Raw genomic sequence first — 23,149 nt, forward strand, 5'->3', positions numbered from 1 at the left:
GGATCCTAATTGGAACAAGCATTCTTCTGAATTCTGTTGTATAGCTTTTTAGGTAGTCTTTAGTGCTTACTGATTTCTATATTTGAGGAGTTAGTTCAACCCTTTATGTAAGGCTTCTTGAGTTTTTCTGCAGGTTTTAATGGCATTGGTAATATTTGAAGGAATGTTCCAGAAGCAAACCTAAGTCCTTGAGTCCCAGAGGGCTCCATGGATTTTCAGAAAAGGGTTATTTGGAAGGGGAGAGCAATGGCTAAGGGGGAAAGTAAAGTTGGAGCTGCATTTCTCTCACTAGGGATCTTAAGGCCATACTTGTTGTGGGCTGCTGCTTCCCTCAATTCTCTCTTTAATCCAGTTGGGACATTAAGGTTAGGGAAATGCAAGTAAAGGCTACTTTCTTAGGAGGCACTGAATTAGATTGGAAGACTAAATGATAGTGAACAATATATGTATGCTTCCAAACTTCCATTCTGACACTTGCAGCTTTTAGAAATCTTGGAAGGATCATGGTTTTGCTGACATACTAATTGCCTCAGGACTTAAGCACCATTGCAAAGCAAGTAGATTATATTTGAAAGCTTGGGCCTTCTTTTCCAAATTCTCCACCTATCTTTCCCCATAGTGTTCCTGGCCCCATGTGTCCAAGCTTCCCTAGTTTATATTTGCCTATAACACTCTTCTTCCCACTCTATCCCTTTTCTGAATATAGATTGCTGATAAAAATAATTTAGTTATAAATAGCTGGTAGTTTTAAATCTTAATGGATGTTTTAATTTTAGCAGATAAGCTTTTTAACCCAAGTGAATGGTGGTTGGATTTGGTACAGAAGAGGGGTAAGTGGGCAGCAGAATGAGAGCTATAGGGTACTTGCTCCTACCTTGCTTATTCTGGATCTGTCTTCTTAACCGCCCCCCCCCTCTCCCTTTTTATTATTCTAACTGGGAACAAAATATATGGACTCAGCATTGTTTTAGAGCCTGCAGCTGCATTCCATCTGCCCTCCCCCCTTCTCTTTGCAGAGCTCTCCCCAGCCCTTTGGGACTTAGTAAAAACAAAGAGTCATTACAGGGGAAAGAGTGGGTTGGCACAGCCTACAGGGAATATGCAGAGCCATAAATGTGAGGGTCTTCTGTACAGTGTTCCTCTGTTTTTCTGGAGAGCCATGATAAGTTAGCATTACCCATGCTGATTGCTTAAAAGCCTTGAGGAAGTATGCTTAAAGAGTTTTCCTATGCGGAAAATGCTTAGGATTTGAAATTGGAAGGTTTAAATTTAGATTTCCCTCCAAAGATACTTACCCTTAGTTAGAAATTTTGTCTTCTTACACCAGACATGATTGAAAATGTACCTTAACTATCATGATAGTGTCATGCAGGCATATTTGAAGCATAACTGAAGCCTGCTAAAATATCCTTTTAAAAGTGAGCATGGCATGTTAAAATTATCTCCTGTTTCCCTGAGGAGACTTATGCTAAGTACCACATGGTTATGCTGTTCCTTGTTACTAATTATAGGATTTTCCCCCCTCAGTAATGTCTTTAGGAGGCCAGAATTTGAGTCTTGGTAGGTTAACTTTTAAGTATATTTACTTTTCTGCTTGAACATGTTCTCCTAGGTTGAAGTTAACTTCTAAATAAATTCAGATCGAAACATTAAAGTATGAGTAAAAATTCTAAGAATCATTGATAACTTGGATTTTTACCATCAGAGTTGAGCAGCAGCTTTTATAGCTTAAAAAATAAAAATAAAAAAATTTTTATCTTTCACAGTTCAGCACACTCCTTTCCTTTAGTGAAAAAGGGCATTCAGGAAATTGGATGGTCCCTGAAAGCATTTTCTGGATTCAAAAAGATAAAAATATCTATGGGAGCTGTTGATTCTGATAACTAAACTCATGAATGTCAGGAACTGGGATACATCATCTAAATGCCTTGTTGATTCTGAAGGGTGGGGCCAACCAATTATCTTAACAGTTCTAATGCATACCTAGGATACTTACTCATAACTAAAGGTTTACTGTGATTATAAATATCTATAGAGCAGCATATTTGTACAAAAAAGAGAGCTGATAAATCCATGTGGCCTACTGCATTGAAATGTCAAGTTACAAATTCAGAGGGATGTGTTGGCATAATCTGCCCAGTTTCCAAAGGTTCTATCATTGTTGTCAAAAGAGGTTTATAAAAGTCAGGATAGTTCTATCTCTACATTTTAACCAGACAGTAAAAATGCAGCAGGTAAACATTTTTCAAAGATGTGCATTCTAATGAATTTTTAAAAAGTGAACTCCATATTTTTATGCTTACTGAAAGTTTCTTATCTAAAGACATAGTTAATAGAGGCTATAGCTATAGCTACAGTGACTGTTCTTCACTCTATACTGTATATATAGCTTTAAAAGAAGAATTGCTGGAAGCAGATTTACTTAGTATTTTCTCATAATGGCAATTGTTACAGATACAGTAACATAATTATTCCAAGTTATTGGAACATAATTATTCCAAACTATAAACAGTTGCCTAATCAATGAATATACTAATAGCTTAGTTTATCGTTCTGCTTATTTCTTATTTTATTGCACATTCTTTCTACTCTTATTGAAGGCAAGTGCTTTATCATGTGCCTTAGAATGAAAAGACACAGGGATGTATATGACATAGGCTTTCTCTCAGGGAACTCACAGCCTGACAAACACACAATACTAATACTCAGGAAAGAATTAAAAATAAAGGATTTAACCAGAACCATCCACTAACAAGGGACTATAGGAACAGGGGACTATCAGGAACAAGGTGTAGTGTGCATTAGGGACTGGTATGAATCAGCTTTTTAAACAAAGGTTTTGGTGGATGTAAAATGTGATATCTTGGCAGTAGGAATGTAAAATTCCAAGCCTATTAAGAACTGTGCTCACACATACACCACACAAACACACACAGACAGAGGTAGATCTGTGGAATAATTGAGATACAATCTGAAATGGCAAGGTTTTCAACAGCAAATGATGGCCACACCTGCTGGCTCATGGTGCTGTTGTTAGTTGATTTGCCTATGGCTTCAGGGACTGATGTCCAGGGATGATTCCTCTGGGCAATGAGAAACAATGTTAACTTTATCACAGTATGAGATTCCAGGCCTCAAATTAACTCAGTATTTGTCATGAGATTGCTGCTCCAAAATTCTAATTTAATTGCTTATTTCAGACTCAGCAATCCCAGAGGCCTTAGAAATTAGAAGTTAATTTTACATATATAATTTTTAGAAATGATTATTAAGAAAAGAATTGAATATAGAAAATATTTTCTTAAGAGTATTATGCATTTTCTACACTGAGTGAAACACTGCATTGCACACACTTTTCCAAGAATGAACAAGGAATAGCCAGCCAAACAAGTTCTAAATGTATGCCTCCTAAAAAGGCATGGTGACCTTCTGAAGTTTAAATCGGCATTTAACTGGTAACTTTAAAGGCTTGAATGATGCTATAAAACTCATGGAAGAGAATCATTAACTCCAAAGAACATAGAGTTGAATTTTCTTTTCTTTTCTTTTCTTTCTTTCTTTCTTTCTTTTTTTTTTTTTTTTTGGTTAAATCTTCAAGTTTAGCACAGCATTCAAAATACTTGATTAATTATTCAATTTTCCTTGTGGGGGCTGGGAAGAAGATTGAGTCTGAAAAACTAAATTATACAGTATTTGAAATTAGTAGGCAATTTCAGCCGCCTTGAAAATGCTTTCCGCAGACTGTCCTTCTCTACCCGACTTGGTACCTGGGAAGCAAAGATAACTATCAGCTTGAAACAAGCAGTAAAGACAAAAATAAATCCCCAACACTGCCATTCCTTCTTAGATGATATACCTTTCCTCTGACTGCTTTCCCCTGCCACTTTTGGTTTGGCTAGCCCACTGGTTTTGCCAATGGTTGTGTTTAGTCAGTCTGCTCAGAAGGTTGCTGACTAACAGTTACCTTCATAATCTTGGCCCTGAATGTAATTAATACTAGAAGGATGTTAAAATTATATCCATTTATAATGGCAGCTCTGTTTTAATTTTTTAAATATTTCAGTGATTGATGTGTAGATAGCATTCATTTTAATGTTCACATTGAATGACAGCTCTAACCACATTAGTTTATTAAGATATTAATAAAATTAAAAATTACCTAATTTTTTAAAATGTTTAAATTTGATACGTACACACACATACACACACACTTTTATAAATTTTATTTTAGCTAAGGGTCTGAGCTACCCCTGGAAACTTGTTATCTCATACAATAAGGGAATCGTAGTTTGAAACTACTGTAAATTGACCAGCTTCTCTATTTTATGTTAATATTCACCTCTGCCCTCCTTCTCTTTCTGGATAAGAACCAGCCTCTGCATTTGCTACATAAGCAGAAACAGTGAGCAAAATTCATTGTCCCTGTCTTCATAATATGACCAGGAACCACTATAGACCCCAAGCAAGATGAATCTAGGCCAGCTCTGCCTTCAAAGAGTTCAGAATAGCAGAGAGTGGGAGGGCAGCTGACTCTGTTTTAGGTGTCTGAAGAAACTATCTGAAAGTACTTACTGACCACAGCTTTGCACAGGCTTCATAAAGGGCTATAGTAAGACAGGCCCCCACAACAGGAGCACAGACAAGGGTACTCCTCTAGTCTGTCCTTCACCAAACCTCATCACCTTGGAAAACAGGGATTGGAACTATGACTGAAATCTGAAGATGCCACAAACACCATAAAGTGCTTAGCAAAGAGTTGAATAATGGCTTTATTCAGCAAACATTCAGGCAATGTGATGGACAGTATAGATGAAGTAAATAAAACCTTAAAATGCTACTTCTTATTCCTAACTGACATTATCTGTTTGTTAAACTCTGCCACTGATGGCTTTTTTTTCCCTCACTAAAAACTAAAACTTGTGAAACTGAGTCATCTTCATTGCAGACAATGTCACTTTAATAGCACTCACTTATTTAAGCTTGGAAAATAATAATTTTACCCTTCTAGGTTTCCCATGGTTCTTATACTTAAAACATCCCTTAAATTTGAACCCTAAGCATTATTTAATTATCTTTTGACCTCTCACTATGCACAAGGCTCCATTCCAGACATACAAGACTATCTTGCAAGAGACTTATTTTTAAGAAATTCAAAATTGAAAGCAGGAAAAAGAAATCTTTGTAAAATTATGTCCAAGTCCCAAATCTTATTCCAAACAATATTTAATATGCACTTAAACAAACAAATCTATGTGTCCTTGATTCCAAGGTATCATTTTGGGTTTTTGTTTTGTTTTGTTTTTGTTTTTTTAACATTAAGTTCTTTGAACTTGGAAGTATTTCATGATCAATGACATCTTGGTATGATGTCACAGTTTGTCAGTATTTTACATAGTAGTACATAAAATTCGGAATTTTCTTACAATTGCTGGTATCTTAGATTCAGTGAACAGCAGCAATACAGTATTTAGAGAGTTCCTGTTTGCTGTAGTAAGGTTTTGCCTAGAATCTTTTCAGAAGCTTTCTTTGCTGAGTCCAGCCTTGACTGACTTGCTTATTACTAATAGCTTGATATGTTAGACAATATGGAAAAGTATATATTATAAATTTACATGGAAAGTATATATTGCAGATTATATATATAAATTATATATATAAAATATATATGCACATATATATGTACGTATATATTATACTAACAATATATATTAAATTAATATAATATATAATATACATTATATTAATATGTAATATTATATTAAACTGCTCTTTTGTTTTATTTATTTATTTATGTTTATGTGGTGCTAAGAGGCTCAAACCCAGTGCTTCACTTATGCTAGGAAGGTATATTTTTATAACCATTCTTGAATTGTGATTTAAACTGGAAAGAACAAGACTATGAAACAAAAATGTTCTCAACTTTGTCTTTGAGTCAAAAATGTTTACTTATCAGAGTAGCTTGTTTGAAAACAAGTTCAGAGGAAGAGTTTTGTAGACTTAGGCTTTCAGAGCCCACAAACATGCTTTGAATTTGCCATATCAGGCTAAGAATTTTCAAATTCCTCTAGGGTCTTATAATTTGTTCTATATTTAAAATAAATTGGACAAGCACCTATTCTATTATTTCATTTACAGATTCCAATAATTTTTCAACAATTACCTTAAAATTTCTTGAATATTACTGCCAAGAACTCTATACTAAGCACTTGCAAATATTATTCTCATTTAATCCTCACAGCAATGCTATGAAGCAGATACTCCCATTGTGCTCATGTGTAAACTATGCCTTGGAAGCTACATTACTTGCTGAAGTTTCTGCAGTATTATTTCTTATTATATGTTGAAGGAGCCTGTACTCAGACCTAGGCATCTGTTCCCACTGCTGCACTAATGTACCTTTTCATATTAGTGTTTAATGAGCATTTTTATTTATTTTCACATTCACATAAACATTTGTTGAACACCTTCCTGACTAGCACAGGAAAGAGCGATGGTCATTGAGGCCTCAGAAAAGTGTGTTTGAGCTGAGGTTTGGATTATCAGGAGTTGGCAGACAAGGGGGTGGTGGGAATACTTTTCAGACCTGAGGTTCAGCATAAGCAAAGTGGCAATCTGGTATGGGAAATGCCCTCACCTTCTTAAGAAGTTAAAATTTCACCCTGAAGATCAGTGCTTCTTACTTACTAAGTCTCTCTGGAGGTGTGATGAGATATGGACATCTGGACTTTAAAAGTTTTCCCCACAGGCTTCCTTATGATAGCTATATTCGCTGTAATGAGAATATAAGTGTCCACATGTGTACAAACACATACACCTCTTCTCAGGAGAAGTTTTGTGGCTGTCATCAGTTTCTGAGTGAGATCTTTGACCTTTCTAATTAAATAAAACTACTTCTGTAGATGAATGTCTTTCAAACACAATTATAGACAATTTTCATTAAGACAGTTTACTTTGCGATCCTTTACACATGTAGGTGTTCACATTCACACTATTGTGTTGTCTTTTATTTAAAAGAATCCTGATCACAATCCACTAAATTAATGTCATGACTTTCTAGTAGGTTTCAGGCTATGGTTTAGGAAACACTGTAGGAGATCATCATATATTTAAAAAGCTTTTAACCAGGGAGCGATGTTGCCAGATTTGCAATATAACATGCTTCTCCTATAGCTGCCTTGACTTAGTTATTCCTTATATATGGGAAGGATGAAGAAAGAAGAGTCAAGGATAGCTCAGCATTTATTATTTGAGCATTTGAATGGATGGTGAAGCCATTATTCATTATTTGAAATAGATGGCAGCAAGCAGAGATAGAAGATATGGTATGTTTGGGACATGCTGTACATGTTCAGGTAACTTTCCAAATTTTGTTCTATCAACATGGAGCTATCCAGGAGGCATTAGCCTTGGAGATTTGGAGGAAAAGGATTTTTAAGAAGCAACTTCAAAGGATTTTTTTCCTATGGTTTAATTATTTCTGAAATCCAGTAGTAAGAAGAAAAAAGAGGTAGATTTACAGATGGATTTTTGGTACGAAGCTATATTTAAGAATTTTTTTCAACTATGAAGAATGCTAGTTTAGGAGTAGTGTTACTTTTAATTACTAAAAAGCTCCTTTTGTCAAATTTTGTTCACACTAATTAAGAACAATGGCAGGTTAACAGAAATGAACTATGGTATATTCATTCAGTGGAAGCGTATACAACAATAAAAAGTAGTAATGTAATTGTAACTCTACAACATGGCAATGAAAACTCCAAGTGGGCAGAAAACTACATATGATATAACATCATTTTTATAAAATTTAATAACAGGCAGAACCAAACAGCATATTGTATAAGTTTTATATGTGATAAAATCTTTAGTAATCCCCCCCAAAAAATAATAATCATAAAAGTTAGAATAGTGGTTACCTCTGGTAGGGAAAGGCAAGCCAAAGATGAGGGACAGAAGATGGGTAAACATTATGTTACTGCTGACATTCTACTTCTTGAGCGGTCAGTTTACAGGTGTTCACTATGTCATCAGTCTTTGTAAGTCAAACTATATTTATTTGTAGAATCAAATATTACATAAATTAAAGCTTATTCTCATTATTATAATTTGTCATCTTCATAGATTAAATGAGAAAAACCTGAACATATTTTAATAGATGCCCAAAAGGCAGTTATCTATATTTCCTAATTGTTCTGTAAAATAAAAGAAATTTTTGGATATGCCAAATTCAAATATGACAAGAATCTAGGAGAAAGGATGAATATTAAAAAGTTTAAAAACCAGGTTGAAAGAAGGAGGTAGAGAAGGCAGGTCTTGAGAATTTATCTATAGCTAGACACCAGCTAAATATCTTACTAGTCAACTACTTGATAGAGCTGCTTTGTCATCTATCAGAGGAGAAAGAAGTTTTCTCTGTCTGTAATCTCTCTCCTCAGTGGAAAGAAGGTACAGGCAGAGTTGCTGCTGTTATCAAGGACATAGGGAGGAGAGAACCATTTTTCTGAGTTAACACTTGACAAGTTTTAGGAGGGGCATTGTAAAGTGTCCTGGGGGGGGGGGATATCCAGCCTGGAAAGGACAAATTAGGAGAATAAAAAAATAGCAGTTAGTTGAATTTAAAAAGATGAGGTTCTTAGGGGGCTTGAGGTAACAAAACTCAGAATTCAATAGAGAACAGATTAAGAACCAAATTGGACCCACACCAGTAAGAAGTTGGTAGATAAGCAGCCATAGGAAAAGGGAAGTCTTTTATAATATTTAAAAAGCTTAGAGTCTTTAATAATTACTCAATAAGTTATGTCAGGGATGTCTTATTTTAGAATGAGAATATAAGGAATAGCCATATTTATGAATGCAATACTCTACTAATCTAAGAACTTCTTTCTTATGACTGATCTGAATGCTTTTTAGTTTCCTCAGTCTAGACCTGTTGGTATTCATTCAACTCAGCCTTCATAGATTAGGAAGAAGGTATTGGGGAATATTCCATTTCCATTGAAGAGTATGGTGATGCTGACATATATTTCCACAGCTGTTGCAATAAAGGGAAACTTTGTGCTAAGGATACTTGTTGTTTTGTTTTGTGTAGGGGTTTTTTTGTTTGTTTGTTTGTTTGTTTGTGTTTTTTGGGAGGGAGTTGTTTTGTTTTGGTACCGGGGATTGAACTCAGGGGCCCTCGACCACTGAGCCACATCCCCAGCCCTATTTTGTATTTTATTTAGAGACAGGGTCTCACTGAGTTGCTTAGCACCTTGCTTTTGCTGAGGCTGGCTTTGAACTCATGATACTCTTGCCTCTGCTTCCTAAGCCACTGGAATAAATGTCGTGCCTGGCAGTTTTTTGTTATTGTTGTTGTTTTTTAAGAAAGATAGTGTTCTGTTCCTTCCGTAGAGAATTTGAAGAATAAGATAACTATGATTAGTTTTGGATAAAGTGTTACATGTCATAATTTCTGACTCAGTAAGAAAACAATCTCTAACTTCTTTAAAAAATACTCAAGGCAATTAAGACATGGAGGACCAGGGTCATAGTGATAACCTAAAGTATAATTTATTGTTTTTTTATACAGCCATTATTTTTTCTGATTGAAAAACAAAGTGAATGAACATTTTAGGATTATATAAAGTACATATACATGAATGAAGAAGAATAATAGAAATGTCCCCAACAGTGAAAGACCTTTTTTTGGATTTCTCCTAGTCTTTTTTTCATGCTTACATATACACTTTAAAAATTGTAATGGTAGTCTATTGTTTTTTCCATTTAGCATAAGTCATGAAGTTTTAAGCAGCTGCCTAATATTTGATTGTATGAAATGAAACTATCATTTGTTTAGCCATTCTCCTATATAGTTTCTATATAACAATAATAGTACTAAAAACATCCTTGTGCATAAATATTTTATTTCACCACTAATTATTTCCTTGGGATAAATTCCTAGATGTAGAATTTACTAAATCAAACGATATTAAGGCTTTTCAAGTTTTCAGTAACTGCCACCAAATTGTCTACCCATCCCCAGAAAATTGCAGCTATTTTGTTTCCACAGCCCTTTGAAAGTTCTGTCTTTCAAGATGCATGATTTTTAAATTTCAAAGTTAATCATTTGATGTTTACAAACTGACAGTATGACATACTTGGTAATATCTGTTGTGGGTAAAACATAGTGATGTTTTAGGATATCATGAAGTATTATCAAATGTTTTACTGTTTGCATCTGATATTGCCATAAGAAATGGCTTTGATTTTTTTTTTCATTTCCTTATATAATTTATGTTTCTCCCAATATAGTGGGGGAAGTTTTTACTTTAGCAATCATAGATACTCTTTGAGATAATTACATTTTTTTCTAACATTTAAAAATAATTATGCTAGATATGAATTTGGTGTCAATATACCTTATATATAATCAGAGATATGATAAATTATTGTATAATGGTGTATTAAGAATTATAATGCAAAATAAATTTTAAAAAAGAAAAAATAATTATGCTATTTATATAACACTTTACATATTTTGCTGTTCTGACATTTTTATGTACCAATGTTTATGGTCCTAATAATTTAGTGTTTTTGGATTTCTACCCTCATCTTTACATGCCTGCCTTCTTTAAAAGAACATTGCAAACTTCTCATGAAGCCTGGTGATGTGGATCTCTTTCTTTTTATGGGGCAATGCAGTGAGCTATTGACAAAGGGATAAACTGGTTTACTACCTCATCTAGTTCTTTTGTCCTAGAGGGACCTGATGTGTGTGGTGCTACCTCCTAGCAGAATTAAATAACTAACTAGAAGATAATCAAGCAGAAGTTCTATGATGTTAATTATCCAAATATAGTAATTGCATTAAATGTTCATATGTAAATCTCTGCCCCTTGTTTGATAGCATAGTGATGTCTGAGTTTTAAATTTTCAAATGGTCAAAGAATATGAATACATAGGTTTATGTGAATACATAGGTTTATGTGAATACATAGGTTTGATGGCTTTGTTAATAGCCCAGCTATACTATCCCTAGAAACATTTCAGTCTTATATTTCTTACAATCATAAATCAATTTATCTAAGAGGATTTACAGGCCCTCTTATTTATATCAGACATGCCAAGTGTCTTAGAAGTCAGAGCTATTTTGTTCTAATTTAGCTCTTGAGGTGCTTTACATATTGACACCTGTGAAGTCAGAAATAGTTTTACTTTATATACTAGGAAAAATTAGCAAATGAATTGAACTTGTGAGTAGAACCAATTTTTTTGGCATAGACCTTAACACAGAAATGTAATGTCAGAGCAGATATTTTGGGGGGAGGGAAAGATCTATGAAAATTAAAATACTAAGACTTTATTCATATTTATTCACTTTTAGGGGTACCTATAGCTTTGGCACAAGCAAAAAAACCACAAGTCTTTCAAAAATTGTTTGTATTTATGAAGATTGAATGCTGTAAAGTCACAAAGTTGTAGTTCCCATGAGAACCCTTAATTCTATTTCTTTGTTTCTTTGTTGTGCTGTAGCTAGTATCTGGGATTCTCTGGAGCTCTGAAAGCAGTGTATTTTTTTTTTTTTTTTTTTTTTTTTTTGGATAGGACACTTGGGAAGCAATGTTTGCTACCCTGCTGGAGTATCAGAGCATCTGAGATTTTTCAGCCTTTTAGGATATCTATTGTGGCTGATTTGGCCCTGTACCTTTTTAACCTATACTTTGAGTTCAGGATGGTTAGAAATATTACCAATCTTTTTAATTATTTTTCTAGATAGCTTCTTTTGCTTTCATTGACATCAATACTAAAGTTCAGACCTGGAAGGCTTGTAACCCTTAGGTAAATGCAGTTGATTCAGAATCAGTGGAGTCACTTATGATTATCTATAGGGTGCTTGTTACCATTCTTTGACCATTTGAAAATTTAAAACTCAGACATTATTATGCTTAAGGAAGACATATGTGCTTGTATCAAACAGAACAAGTAGGAGCAAGAGCTCCCCGGTGTTGTCCTCATATGACCAGAGCAAACACGTTTTGGTGCATACTATGTGCTGGGCCTTATGCCAAGCACCTTAGATGGGTTATGTCTGAACTTCAAAACAGTCATATGAGATGGGTAATATTATTATCTACATTTTACTGGGAGGATACTGAGGATTGCTGAGGTTAGTTACTTGCTCAAGGTAATGCAGATGGTAGACTCTGGAGCCAAAATGGGAAACTGGGCAGTTCATTTCAGAGCCCATGATCAGGCACACTAGATGTGTTCAGTTCAGTTTTGCAAAATTTAGGCTGTTCCCTTTCCATCTGTGTGTAAAAGACAAGTTTATACTTTTTCTTCTCAAGCCATTAAGGGAGGGCTAACTTAGAAATGGAAATGGCAGGGGATTCAGTTTTACAGAAAGCATTCTTAAAAGGAGTGGGAACAGCAGGATGCCGTTTCCTAGTTTCCTATCTTTAGTGTCAGCATTGATTACCATTAAAAGGTGGCATGTGTGTTTCTGAACATGTCTTTGGTAATTGTCATTTTAGGTGTGATTGCATATTACATGTCTTATTGTTTCTCCATCTCTAATGTAGACCATGGCTTTATGCCTTTGATCCCATGGGCTTTTATGATGTTACCACAGTGGCTGCCTCAGCAGTCCCAGTCCCCCTTCATCCAGTCCCTCAACCAGAGCATCTCTGACTCTTTGTAATCCATGGTGGGTTTTCTCATAAGATTTATTTTGAGAAAAAAATACAAAATTCTGTATAGCTTAAGTGGGGGAGTTGAAAGTAATTAATGTTGAAAACAGAATTAAAGGCTAAATACAATTTCAAATCTACATGGGAATGTTTTTTAGATTTTTATCTATTTATTTTTATTTTTTAGTTGTAGATGGACACAGTATCTTTATTTTATTTATTTATTTTTATGTGGTGCTGAGAATCGAACCCAGTGCCCCACATATTCTAGGCAAATGCTCCACCACTGAACTACAACCGCAGTCCAGATTTTATCTATTGTTTATCTTGGTGAATTCATAATTTCTAATGGTAGTGTTGATGGGGTTTGGGTAAAACCATGTGTTTTGCAAAACCTAGGGCCTGGGCCACTTTTCAAAACCTCTGTTGATATTAAGGACTCTCATCTGTCAAGTTATAGTCTCTACCCACAGCTACAAAAAGACTGGAGGCACAGATTCTAGATCTGCCCATGTTTGCCAGCGATTCCTTCTAGTATCATGCAAGACAAGTTTCCTAAAGAATTAAGCTTATAATGTTATTCTTACACAATTCTCATGTTCTTTACAAGGTTTCCTTTAAAAAAAAAAAAATGGAACCCAAGACCACAAAAGTGCATCTCACTCTCAGGTGTCCACAGTCTTTCCTTTAAATGTGTACTGCTCTATTGCTTGCTTCTCTGAATGAATCTCCTTGTGACAGTTTTCTTCAAGATTCCAGGGAAGCAAGAAGAGCAAATGAACTGAAAGTTGCCAGTCACATTTACTATTCATTTATTTATTTTGTAGAATTCAGGTTTGGGCTTTGTTTCTGAGAAACAAACCTTTGAAAAAAATAATTCTGCTTCCTAGTTGACCAAAATTACTAAATATAGAATTGTTTAGTGTTGTCTCCATAAGTTCTTTAAAATATGAAGTGGCTTTAAAGAAGCAGAGTCACATTTTCAAGTGGAATTTTTTTGGAACCAGAATTTCTGTTAATATTCTCATAAGATGAGATACACTTTTAAAAAAGAAAAGCATATGATATAAATGTAAGTTCCACAAACACAGGAAGCCACTTGGCCTGGGTTTGGGGGCTAAACATAGCACAAGAGAGGTCAGAAAGTTTCTTATCCTGACGTTTGTGCCACACAGCAGCAGCTGTATGAGCTTTCTTCCTCCTTTCATTTTATTTATATTTGCCTCTTCTGGGAAGTCCAGTTTTCCACAGACTCTTAAGTAATGCATTTCATTTTTATAAATTTATTTCTGAGTGAATTTAATCTATTGCAAGTTTCCAGATAAATCCAACAAATATTTATCAGATATCTGTTATGCCCCAAATATATATATATATATATATATATATATATATAAAATATTTATAAGACCATGGTTCTAACCTCTAAAAACAGTCTGGTGAAAGAAAAAGACACATAAATAAGTACTTTCGTGTACAGTGTGGTGAAGACAGTAGTAGAGGTGAGGAGACTTGGGGGGCCCATAAAAGGGACCTCTGAACCCACCTCCCTGGGAAAGGAAAAGTTCCCTGAAAGAGGAAAGGATTCCTGATCTGAATTTTAAATGAAGGTTAATAAATTAGCAAGAGCTAAAACAAGACATAGGGACCCAGGCTAGTGTGTTTGGTGCCTAATGGCAAAATATTGTTTCTAAAACAAAATATAAGACAGAGAATAAGGCCCAGTTAAACTGGTTTATTTGCAAGTGTGCTAGTCTATTGGGAAGGAACCTTATATATCCTATTAAGGAGCATGAATACTGAAGAGGGAGACATGAAAAAGTAAATGATGCTTGGGATTGACATAAAATTGGCATTTTATGAAAACAATTTTTTAAAAAACTGAATGTTAGGGGATAACTGAAGAATGATTTAGAGGATGGGATTGAGAAGGGTCCAAAATGGAGGCTGAGGGCAAATTGTCCACAACAAGAAAAGGTAATATTGAACCAAAGCAGAGGATGTAGATGAACACATACACTTAAGGAATAATTTAGGAGGGAAAGGCAGTAGGACTTATGATGACCTAGATTTTGAAAGGGCTGAGGTTGTATGAAAAAGAGAAGTCAAGGTCAACTCCTCAGGTTGTCAGTAACCTCAGTCACTAAATGAATGGTGATTTGTTAACTGGGAAGTAGACAATGGGGCTCAGGGGTGGTTTTAAGGATCTGATGATAATTTAGTTCATTTTTATACCAACATTGATTCTGTTGGTGGGAAGGGGAGTTACATTTTGGAAGTAACTGGTTAATAAAATGAAATTCAATTTTATGATAAGAGATGCTGAATTCCAATAGCCATTGAGGAGGCCCTTGTGCTTAGTCCAGCTATGACTACATTTTGAACAAACTACTGGCTTTCTCACTTTTCTTCCAAAAGCTACTTTAGCATTTGCTTCACTTTTGCATTCATTTTTAAACAGATGATTTCATTTTCTCATGCTCCATGAGCCAAATATTTTTCCCCCAATACAGTATCTCTAGTATCTGTTATTTGCATCTTTCCCCTGCCAAAAATTGTCATCCCCACTTTTTTCCTGGAAATACCCAGCTACCAACCAACTCACACCCAACCACCTGGTTTCTTCTAAATAATTTTTAGCCATGAAGCTACAAAATGAGTCATAACAAAACTAACTTTGAAGCCCCCTTTTAGCTGGTGAAACCAACATTGGTTAATTGTTTTTTAAAAATAAAAGGTGAATTCAGCTAATTAATAAATTCAGTTATATTAAGGGACTTATCACATCCAAGATATATTAATTTATTCATTCAATCTCATATGTTTATGTAAAAATGCATATGTCTATCTATGTACACACACAATTGGCAAAACACCTTACAGTCATCTTTTACTTCACTCTTTTATTCCTCACATTTAATATGTCTAGAAATTCTGCTATCTCTAATTGAAAAATAAATACCTTTCTCTCTATTTCCTGGACCTAGCTACTATCATCTCATGTCTGGATTTCTATTACATATGTGCAACAATAGCAGGGATTTTTGTGAGGTTTATTCAGTTGTATATTGCAGAAATTTAAACACTGCCCAGCACAGTAGCACTTGGTTAATATATGTAGAATAAATAAATTAAATGAATCAATTAGTTAATCAACATCACATCATCTGACACACCAGAAGGCTGGCTTTGTATTAATTGAGTAATTATATTCAGAGAGCCAACAATTATTCGGCAATTTCTTCAGTTTCATTTATATAGCAATTTGGGTGTACTTGATTTTTAAAAATGAGTACTTGTCTTCCATAGATGTTATTGCTTACTTATAATTTCAAATAAAATTAGTTTTGAAATGTTGCCACCGATGTTTTCTCCAAAAGGGTCATAAATTTCAAAGAATACATCAGAAGTGAGAGTGCTATTCTAAGGAATCATTTTTCCAGTAACTCTGGATCCTACCAAAATCAGGGAAGAGCTCATTATTGGGCTGTTCTGCTCTCCAATCCAGAACTACTTAAGAAATTCTAATTTTGGATCTCACAGAGCTATATGAAGAACAACAAGGAAAGCTATTTTGTTTTACTTTATAAACATCTTACTAAAAGGGAAGAACTCAAAGAAATAAATGGACTTATTTTGTCCTGAATTATTTATGTTAATTGCTACATGAACTGAATTTTTTTTGATAACTGCCAATATTTCTCTTTGTGCTAGATGAAGTTGGCATTTTGTACTACTCTCCTCAGCAAAGTTTCTCTCTCATATGAAATTCCAGATGTAGAAACACATGCAAGAAAGTATGTTGGAATCTCTCCATTTCCCACCCTTCTTATCTTCAGAAATACTTAATTGGCTCTTACTGATCTCTCTAATTTTTAACTTTTTTTATTGCTGGTGAAGGATGCCCTCTTCTTCCTACTCCTCCCCCAGCATTTGTTTGCACATCTGGGCTGATCTGAGAGGTTTTTATTTTCCTTCTCTAAATCTATAATGTCAGTTGGGCCTTAATGTTATAACTGCTGCTCTAGTTTGAAAAATAGGACTTGTGGGTTTCAGGTTGAGGTTTCTATTTTCTGTTCTGATTCTAGATTATCTATTCTGTACCTACCATGTACAGTCTGAATGGTACATGCAAATATATTTTTCTAGCTAAACTGTATTTTCTAGATTGTTAGGCAATTAGAATTATCAAGAATCTGGAAAGAATTTGAGTGTGCAGTTGAATGATAGATAAATTAGCCAAATAATTTTAAGAGGCAAGCTGGCTTTCTAAGATAACTGGAGGGGTGGAGGAGATGGGTTCTGAGATCATACAAATTGGGAAAAACTACTAAGTTAAAAGGACCTACAGCAAAGAAAGTCATTTTGTTTAACCTGGCATTTCCCAAATTTATTTGAGGGTAGAATTCCCTTTTTACATAAGGAAACTTTTCAGCATGCTTTGGAAATATTGGTGGAAAGAAAGCAGACACTTCAGTTCTAGCCTTGGCTTAGACATTAATACACATTTTCATTCATTCAACAAATATATATTGAGTGACAACTTTGTGCCAGTACCATTGGAGATGCTGGCAATACATTCAGGAAACACAATAGACAAAGGCCTCTGTCTTTGCAGAGCTTATATTTGGTGGGGGAAGAAAGACCATAAACATAACATGTGACTATTATGGTAATAAGTATTTTGGGCAACCATGGAGCAAGGTAAGGGGACTGAGAGTCTAGGGATTACAATTTATAATATGGACATAACCTTTAGCAAGTCACTGAGCCTCTTTATCCCCAGTTTATAAAATGAAGAAGTTAAACTAGGTGAATTTAGCTCCTATTCCTATAGGTCTACTTTAAGACCAGGAATTATCATATCAAACTATAATATTACTGGTTCATGAGTATCTCATTGAACATTTATAGACACCTTAGCAGAAAAATTGGATATTAAAGCTCGTAGAATTGCTGCTAAAGAAGAGCTCTGTCACTTCAATCATTTATAATATTCACAAAATAACAAAGCTTTTAAATAAATGGGAGAAGAAACACTACTGGCCCTAAATTTTTAATTTAGTGTATACCTCAGTCCAATACTGAGTATTATTGGACTTAAGGGTAGGAAACCTCTGCAGGAAAGGTGCCGACTGCTTTTAAGCAGATGTTAGCATACACTTTTAAGCAGATGCAAAAGTTGCAGCAGCATGCACGTTGCACTTCTGCCCTGGATCCTTATGTAAATAGCAGGTCTGTGACTTGATGTCGAAATGACCTTTCAGACAGTATTCCATTGCCACATGCCTGAGCTTGTATCCGAGAATAATTAGAAGCTTTGACTTACACATCTTGGTATATGGTATACAGTGTTTATGTTAATTATAAATGTCTGAAAGTTTCCTGAAACTTTGTCTTTGTAGCTTTTTATCAAAGACAGACTGGTGTTTGGGAGGAGAATTGTGGATTGTGGTCCTAAACCTTTGATTTTCGGTCTCTCATTTTTGGAATGAAAATTAAAATCTGCTCTTCCAGTTACCTACACAGGGTGATATATTTTTCTTTCCTTCAGCTTGAATAAGAAACTGTTTGGAATAAGGCAATCTTTAATACTTTCTAAGTAATATTTTCTTGTTAAGTTACCCATTAGACACAAAGTTTATTTATACCAATATCTAAGCATGTCTTCAAGAGTGAAATGGATATAAAGAGTAGCACTATGTTTATAACTGGTAAGTCTGTATAACAAACACTTTGGCTCACTCAGAGAGCAAGCCACTCGATAAATGGGAAAAGCAGGTTATAGGACAGGTGAGGGAGAGGAGGCTTCACAACTAAACTAGGATATCTCAGAGTAGACCAGAGCCTGTTGTCCCCAGTTTATAAAATGAAGAAGTTAAACTAGGTGTTGAAGGCTGCACCTGGGGTATCTTGAGATGTTATCTAACCCAGAGCATTATGGATAGCTAGAGTGTCAGAGGAACTTGTGGATATGCATCTGTGATGTCCTCTGAGATATATGGGAGCCTGTTCCACAGCTTGTGTAGGTGTTTTTTTCTTCCAAATGGTCATAAAGCATGTTCTGAAAAACTGCCCTTCAAATTTATGGACTATAGGGATGGGGAAGTGAAAATGTACTGGTTGAGGTGGGCCTAGGATCAGCTTTTGGGAACTGGGCTAACTACCATGGGAAATTAATTTTGAGGTCTGATTTAGAAACAGTCTTGGAAGAACATCCCTTGGTAAGATATAGGAACCTCTCAATTTTAGGTATTTTAAGCTTTTCCAATAGGTCAGTGGGAATGTCTTTATATTTAGGGACTCAGGATTTACTTGAAACTTTTAGCTAAATAACTTAAGATTTATAACTTCCAATTAGAAGAAAATGAAAAGTTAATAATGCACATGAGCCTTATTTAAAGGATATTTAGCCATTCTATGGCTCATGTATGCTTCATATTTGCTTTTCAATTACCTCTGATTGGAATTTACAGAACTAGAATAAATATCTCAAATAAGTTAAAGTGGCCTCTTTCATTTGAAGTAAAATGGGCACTTTAAGAAGTCAATGAAGTCAGAATTTTGACTTTTCTAAGGGAATGATTGATGTCTGATTCTTTATGACTAATACAAAATCTCTTAGCCTCAGCCTGACATACTGTACTGGGTAACTGTGTTATGGGGGCTATGCTCAGGATTTACTTGAAACTTTTAGCTAAATGACTTAAGTTTTATAACTTCCAATCAGAAGGAAATGAAAAGTTTTACACTGTAGGGTGTAAGACTTTTTTTTTTTTTTAGTTGTAGATGGGCACAAAACTTTTATTTTATTTATTTATGTGGTGCTGAAGATCCAACCTAGTACCTCACAAATGTGAGACAAGCACTGTACCACTGAGCGACAACCCCAGCCCTTCAAGAGGCTTTTTAAAAATGAGAATATGAAAGTCCCCTTTGTCCATCAAGCCAGACCTTAATCTATTGAGAAATGTACTTCATACAAGATATTTTTGTTATAGAACTCTCCACATTTACAAAAGACTGTAACTACATGTGTGTTAGTTAAAAAATAATAATAAAATGGAAAAAATGTTTAGTAAGATCATTCTTTTACCATAAAAATATAAATGTGACTAAGTTTGGAGGATGAAATAGGAAAAATCTAATGTTTAATATAAAGATATGTTAAGAGCTTTCCCATGACTTGTCAGTAAACATCTAAGCTAAAGAACTCTAGTAATTAAGTTAACAGTTTTCAGTGAAAGAATAATTCATGTTTGTAGAATTTTAGCACAGACTTCAGTCATTCTTTTAAAAAATAGAAAAAAAATTTAAGGTTCTTTTTTTTATGTTGTAGATGGATATGATACCTTTATTTTATTTATTTATTTTTATGTGGTGCTGAGGATCAAACCAGTGCCCAGTGCCTCACATGTGCTAAGCAAGTGCTCCACCACTGAACCACAACTCTAGCCCCTTTAAGGCTCTACTTTTAAAAAAATACAGCTTAGAATTTCCCAAATGGGGTGACCTTTCATACTTTGATGGGTAAAGTATTGCTTTATTCCCCCAACCTGAACTTCACAGAAGAAATCTTTCCACATAAACTGAATCCAAAGTCTGACTTGGAGATGAAACCTCAACCACTGTGAAAATCTTCCCAACTAGATTCTACAGATTGAGATGGAAAGTTGTGAGGAAGATGGATGGAAGTTCAGGGAGTCAGGGTGGAGAGGGGATTTCAGCTGTCCACACCTTTCCTACCTGTCTGCCTCCTCTCCAAGTCTTAGGGAGGCTCTAGGATATATCCTTCTTGACCAGCAGCATTTCCCTGTTCTTGGGAAAACCAAAACATGTATCAGGGAAAGCTGTTAACACCAGCATAGAGATGGACTTCAAGTTCTCTTGTGTTTGCCATAAGCATTTCTTTAGCTCCTGCTATTTTCCACTGCTGTAGGATCAAGAAGTTGCCAGTGTGGGTGCAGACTAAGTGTGGAGTTTGCACTCCCAGTAAGACAGCCTAATGACTACCTACAGACAGTACATTAAGACTTGTTCACAAAGTTAGAGCATTTTAGAACTGGGGGAAATTGGAGGAATTAAATAGTGATTGTAGTGCTCCCAAAACATTGTTTATAGACTAGATAATAAAGGTAGAGACTTATTACTCAGAAATTGGGGTTAATTTAAAATAGGGAGACAAAGATAGTTTAAATTCATAGATAATAGAGGCACTATGGATTATTACCTAGCTCTCGGAACTTCATAAAACTTGACCTTTTAAACTCTGAGTCTTTGAATTTCCTTTGGAAATATTTGTTTCTTTGACTTATTTCATCTCCTTTTTCATTCATTCCTTCAACAGATATCTCTTGCATGTCTAGTATATGCCACATAGTGCACACTCTCTCCCTTCTACTTTTCTTCACTCTCTTCTGGAGAGTTAGAGATGTTGACTCCAAGTCTTTCTTGTAGGTCAAAGTTTGTGACTCTTTAGATGGGTTAAGTCAGAGATTACAGGGTGTCCTCTACAAGGGCAGGGACCATAATTTTTTTAAATTCTAATTTGTTATATATGACAGTAAAATGTGTTACCATTTATATTACACATATAGAGCACAATATTTCATGCTCTATATGCAAAGTATGTTCACGTCATTTGCATATTTATACATGTACTTAGGGTAATCATATCCATCTCATTCCACCATCTTTTTAACCCCCATACCCTCTCCCTTCCCCTTCTACCCCTTTGCCCTATCTAGAGTTCTTCTAATCCTCCCATGCTCCCCCTCCCAACCCTACTATGAATCAGCCTCCTTATATCAGTGAAAACATTTGGCATTTGTTTTTTGTGTGTGTGATTGGCTAACTTCACTCAGCATTATATTCTCCAGCTTCATCAATTTACCTGCAAATGCCATGATTTTATTCTCTTTTATTGCTAATACATGTTTGTTCTCACTAGCACATTCATGAGCTGACACATACCTGGTAGCCAGTTAGCTTTTTATCTTCCAATAATAGAAAGAACAGATTTTGAGACGAATGAGTATTTAACCCCTCTCTACTTATATACTAATTTACCAAGACTCTGTGTGTTTGAGGGCTGGAGAGTGGGAAGTAATACTTTACATACTTGTCAATGAACCCTCTTTTTAATCATCACTTAACACCAGTGAAGCCTCTGCAGAACAAATATAAGAAAAGTTTCAGGTGCTGAGGTGAGTGAAGTAGTTGAAAGACAGGAAGAATATTCCAAAACTTGTACACAGGTTTGTTGATCTCCTCCCATATTCCAAGAAATGTGCCTGATACAGGGCCTTTATCATCTAGAGAAACACTGTTTCTTCGCTTATGGGGTTTTCCGTCTAGTAGGGAAACCAGCCTTGAGCAAGACCACAGAAAACACATCTATAGATTCTACACCATTGCCTGGGGCTCAGCCAGGGAGTGGCTTGCAGAATCTTCTCTGTAGACTGCTGACCCTGTTGTATAAACATGATGATGAATCAGGGAATAGTGGGGCAGGGAGAAACGCCCTAGCTGCATTTTGCCTTTGAATGTAATTATGATATTAACCTTGTGCTGCTAGTTATTCTTCAAGAAACAAAAATTAATGAAATGTGTTTTTATTAAGAGAGCAAACGATTGTATATGGACTGTATGTCAGAGACCATTTAAATATCTTGCAGTCGTTCATCAGGGGCACATATCAAAGAGAAAACATTTAGCTCAAAGGAGGAAGAGTTTTTTAGCAAATTCACTAATATGACTTCCATGTGAATTGTAATCATTTGCTAGTTTGAAATGAAGAGTTCCTCTTATAAGCTAATTACTAAGCAGAAGTGATTACTGATATGTAAGGGTAGAAAATAGAAATAAGAATTGGTGAGTTATAGCCATACTTGTCAGACTCCTTGAATTAATTATTTGATCATTTAAATGCTGTAAAGATGTATATCAAGGGGGTTAAAAATGATCCACTTGAAAAACCAGTAAGTCAATTATAAAGTCTTCTCTGGCAAATTAATAATTTGAGGTCTCTTTCTCCCCCTTCACCCCTTTCAGCTTGTCAAAATTCCCAAAAGTGATCCCCTCAATGAAGTACATAACTTTAACTTCTATTTGTCAAATGTGGGCAAAGACAACCCTCAGGGCAGCTTTGACTGCATCCAGCAAACATTCTCCAGGTAAGTACTTTTCAAGTTATACTGAAGGGAAAATTTTTACTTAAGAGAGTTTTTAAAAAATTAATTAAATACACATTAGTCATTCCATAAATATTTATAGAACTGAATTGCAGAGCTAAGCACACTTACACACTTAAATTTATGTTTTTCACTGGAATACAATCACAAAAATTCTTAGATTCTTGCCCTGGATAAGGGTGGATTTTAAGGTTAAAAAAAATGTTTCCTTATAAAATAAGAGTTTTTAAATAAAAATAATTTTGAAGATTTTTTATAAAGATTTTATTCATTACATTTTAGTAAGAGTGT

General features: G+C 34.9%; 1 protein-coding gene across 1 annotated transcript in view; it reads left to right on the forward strand.

The window, feature by feature from the left end:
- Positions 1–23,149, forward strand: part of ELL2 (elongation factor for RNA polymerase II 2) — a 70,440-nt gene that overhangs the window by 17,858 nt on the left and 29,433 nt on the right. Inside the window, exon 3 of the mRNA XM_081292948.1 lies at positions 22,719–22,840. Within this exon, the coding sequence (XP_081149074.1) occupies positions 22,719–22,840 (122 nt within the window). The remainder of the gene's footprint in view (positions 1–22,718; positions 22,841–23,149) is intronic.

This window comes from Spermophilus citellus (genome assembly GCF_964194105.1).
Source record: "Spermophilus citellus genome assembly, chromosome: 1".
NCBI lineage: Eukaryota > Metazoa > Chordata > Mammalia > Rodentia > Sciuridae > Spermophilus > Spermophilus citellus.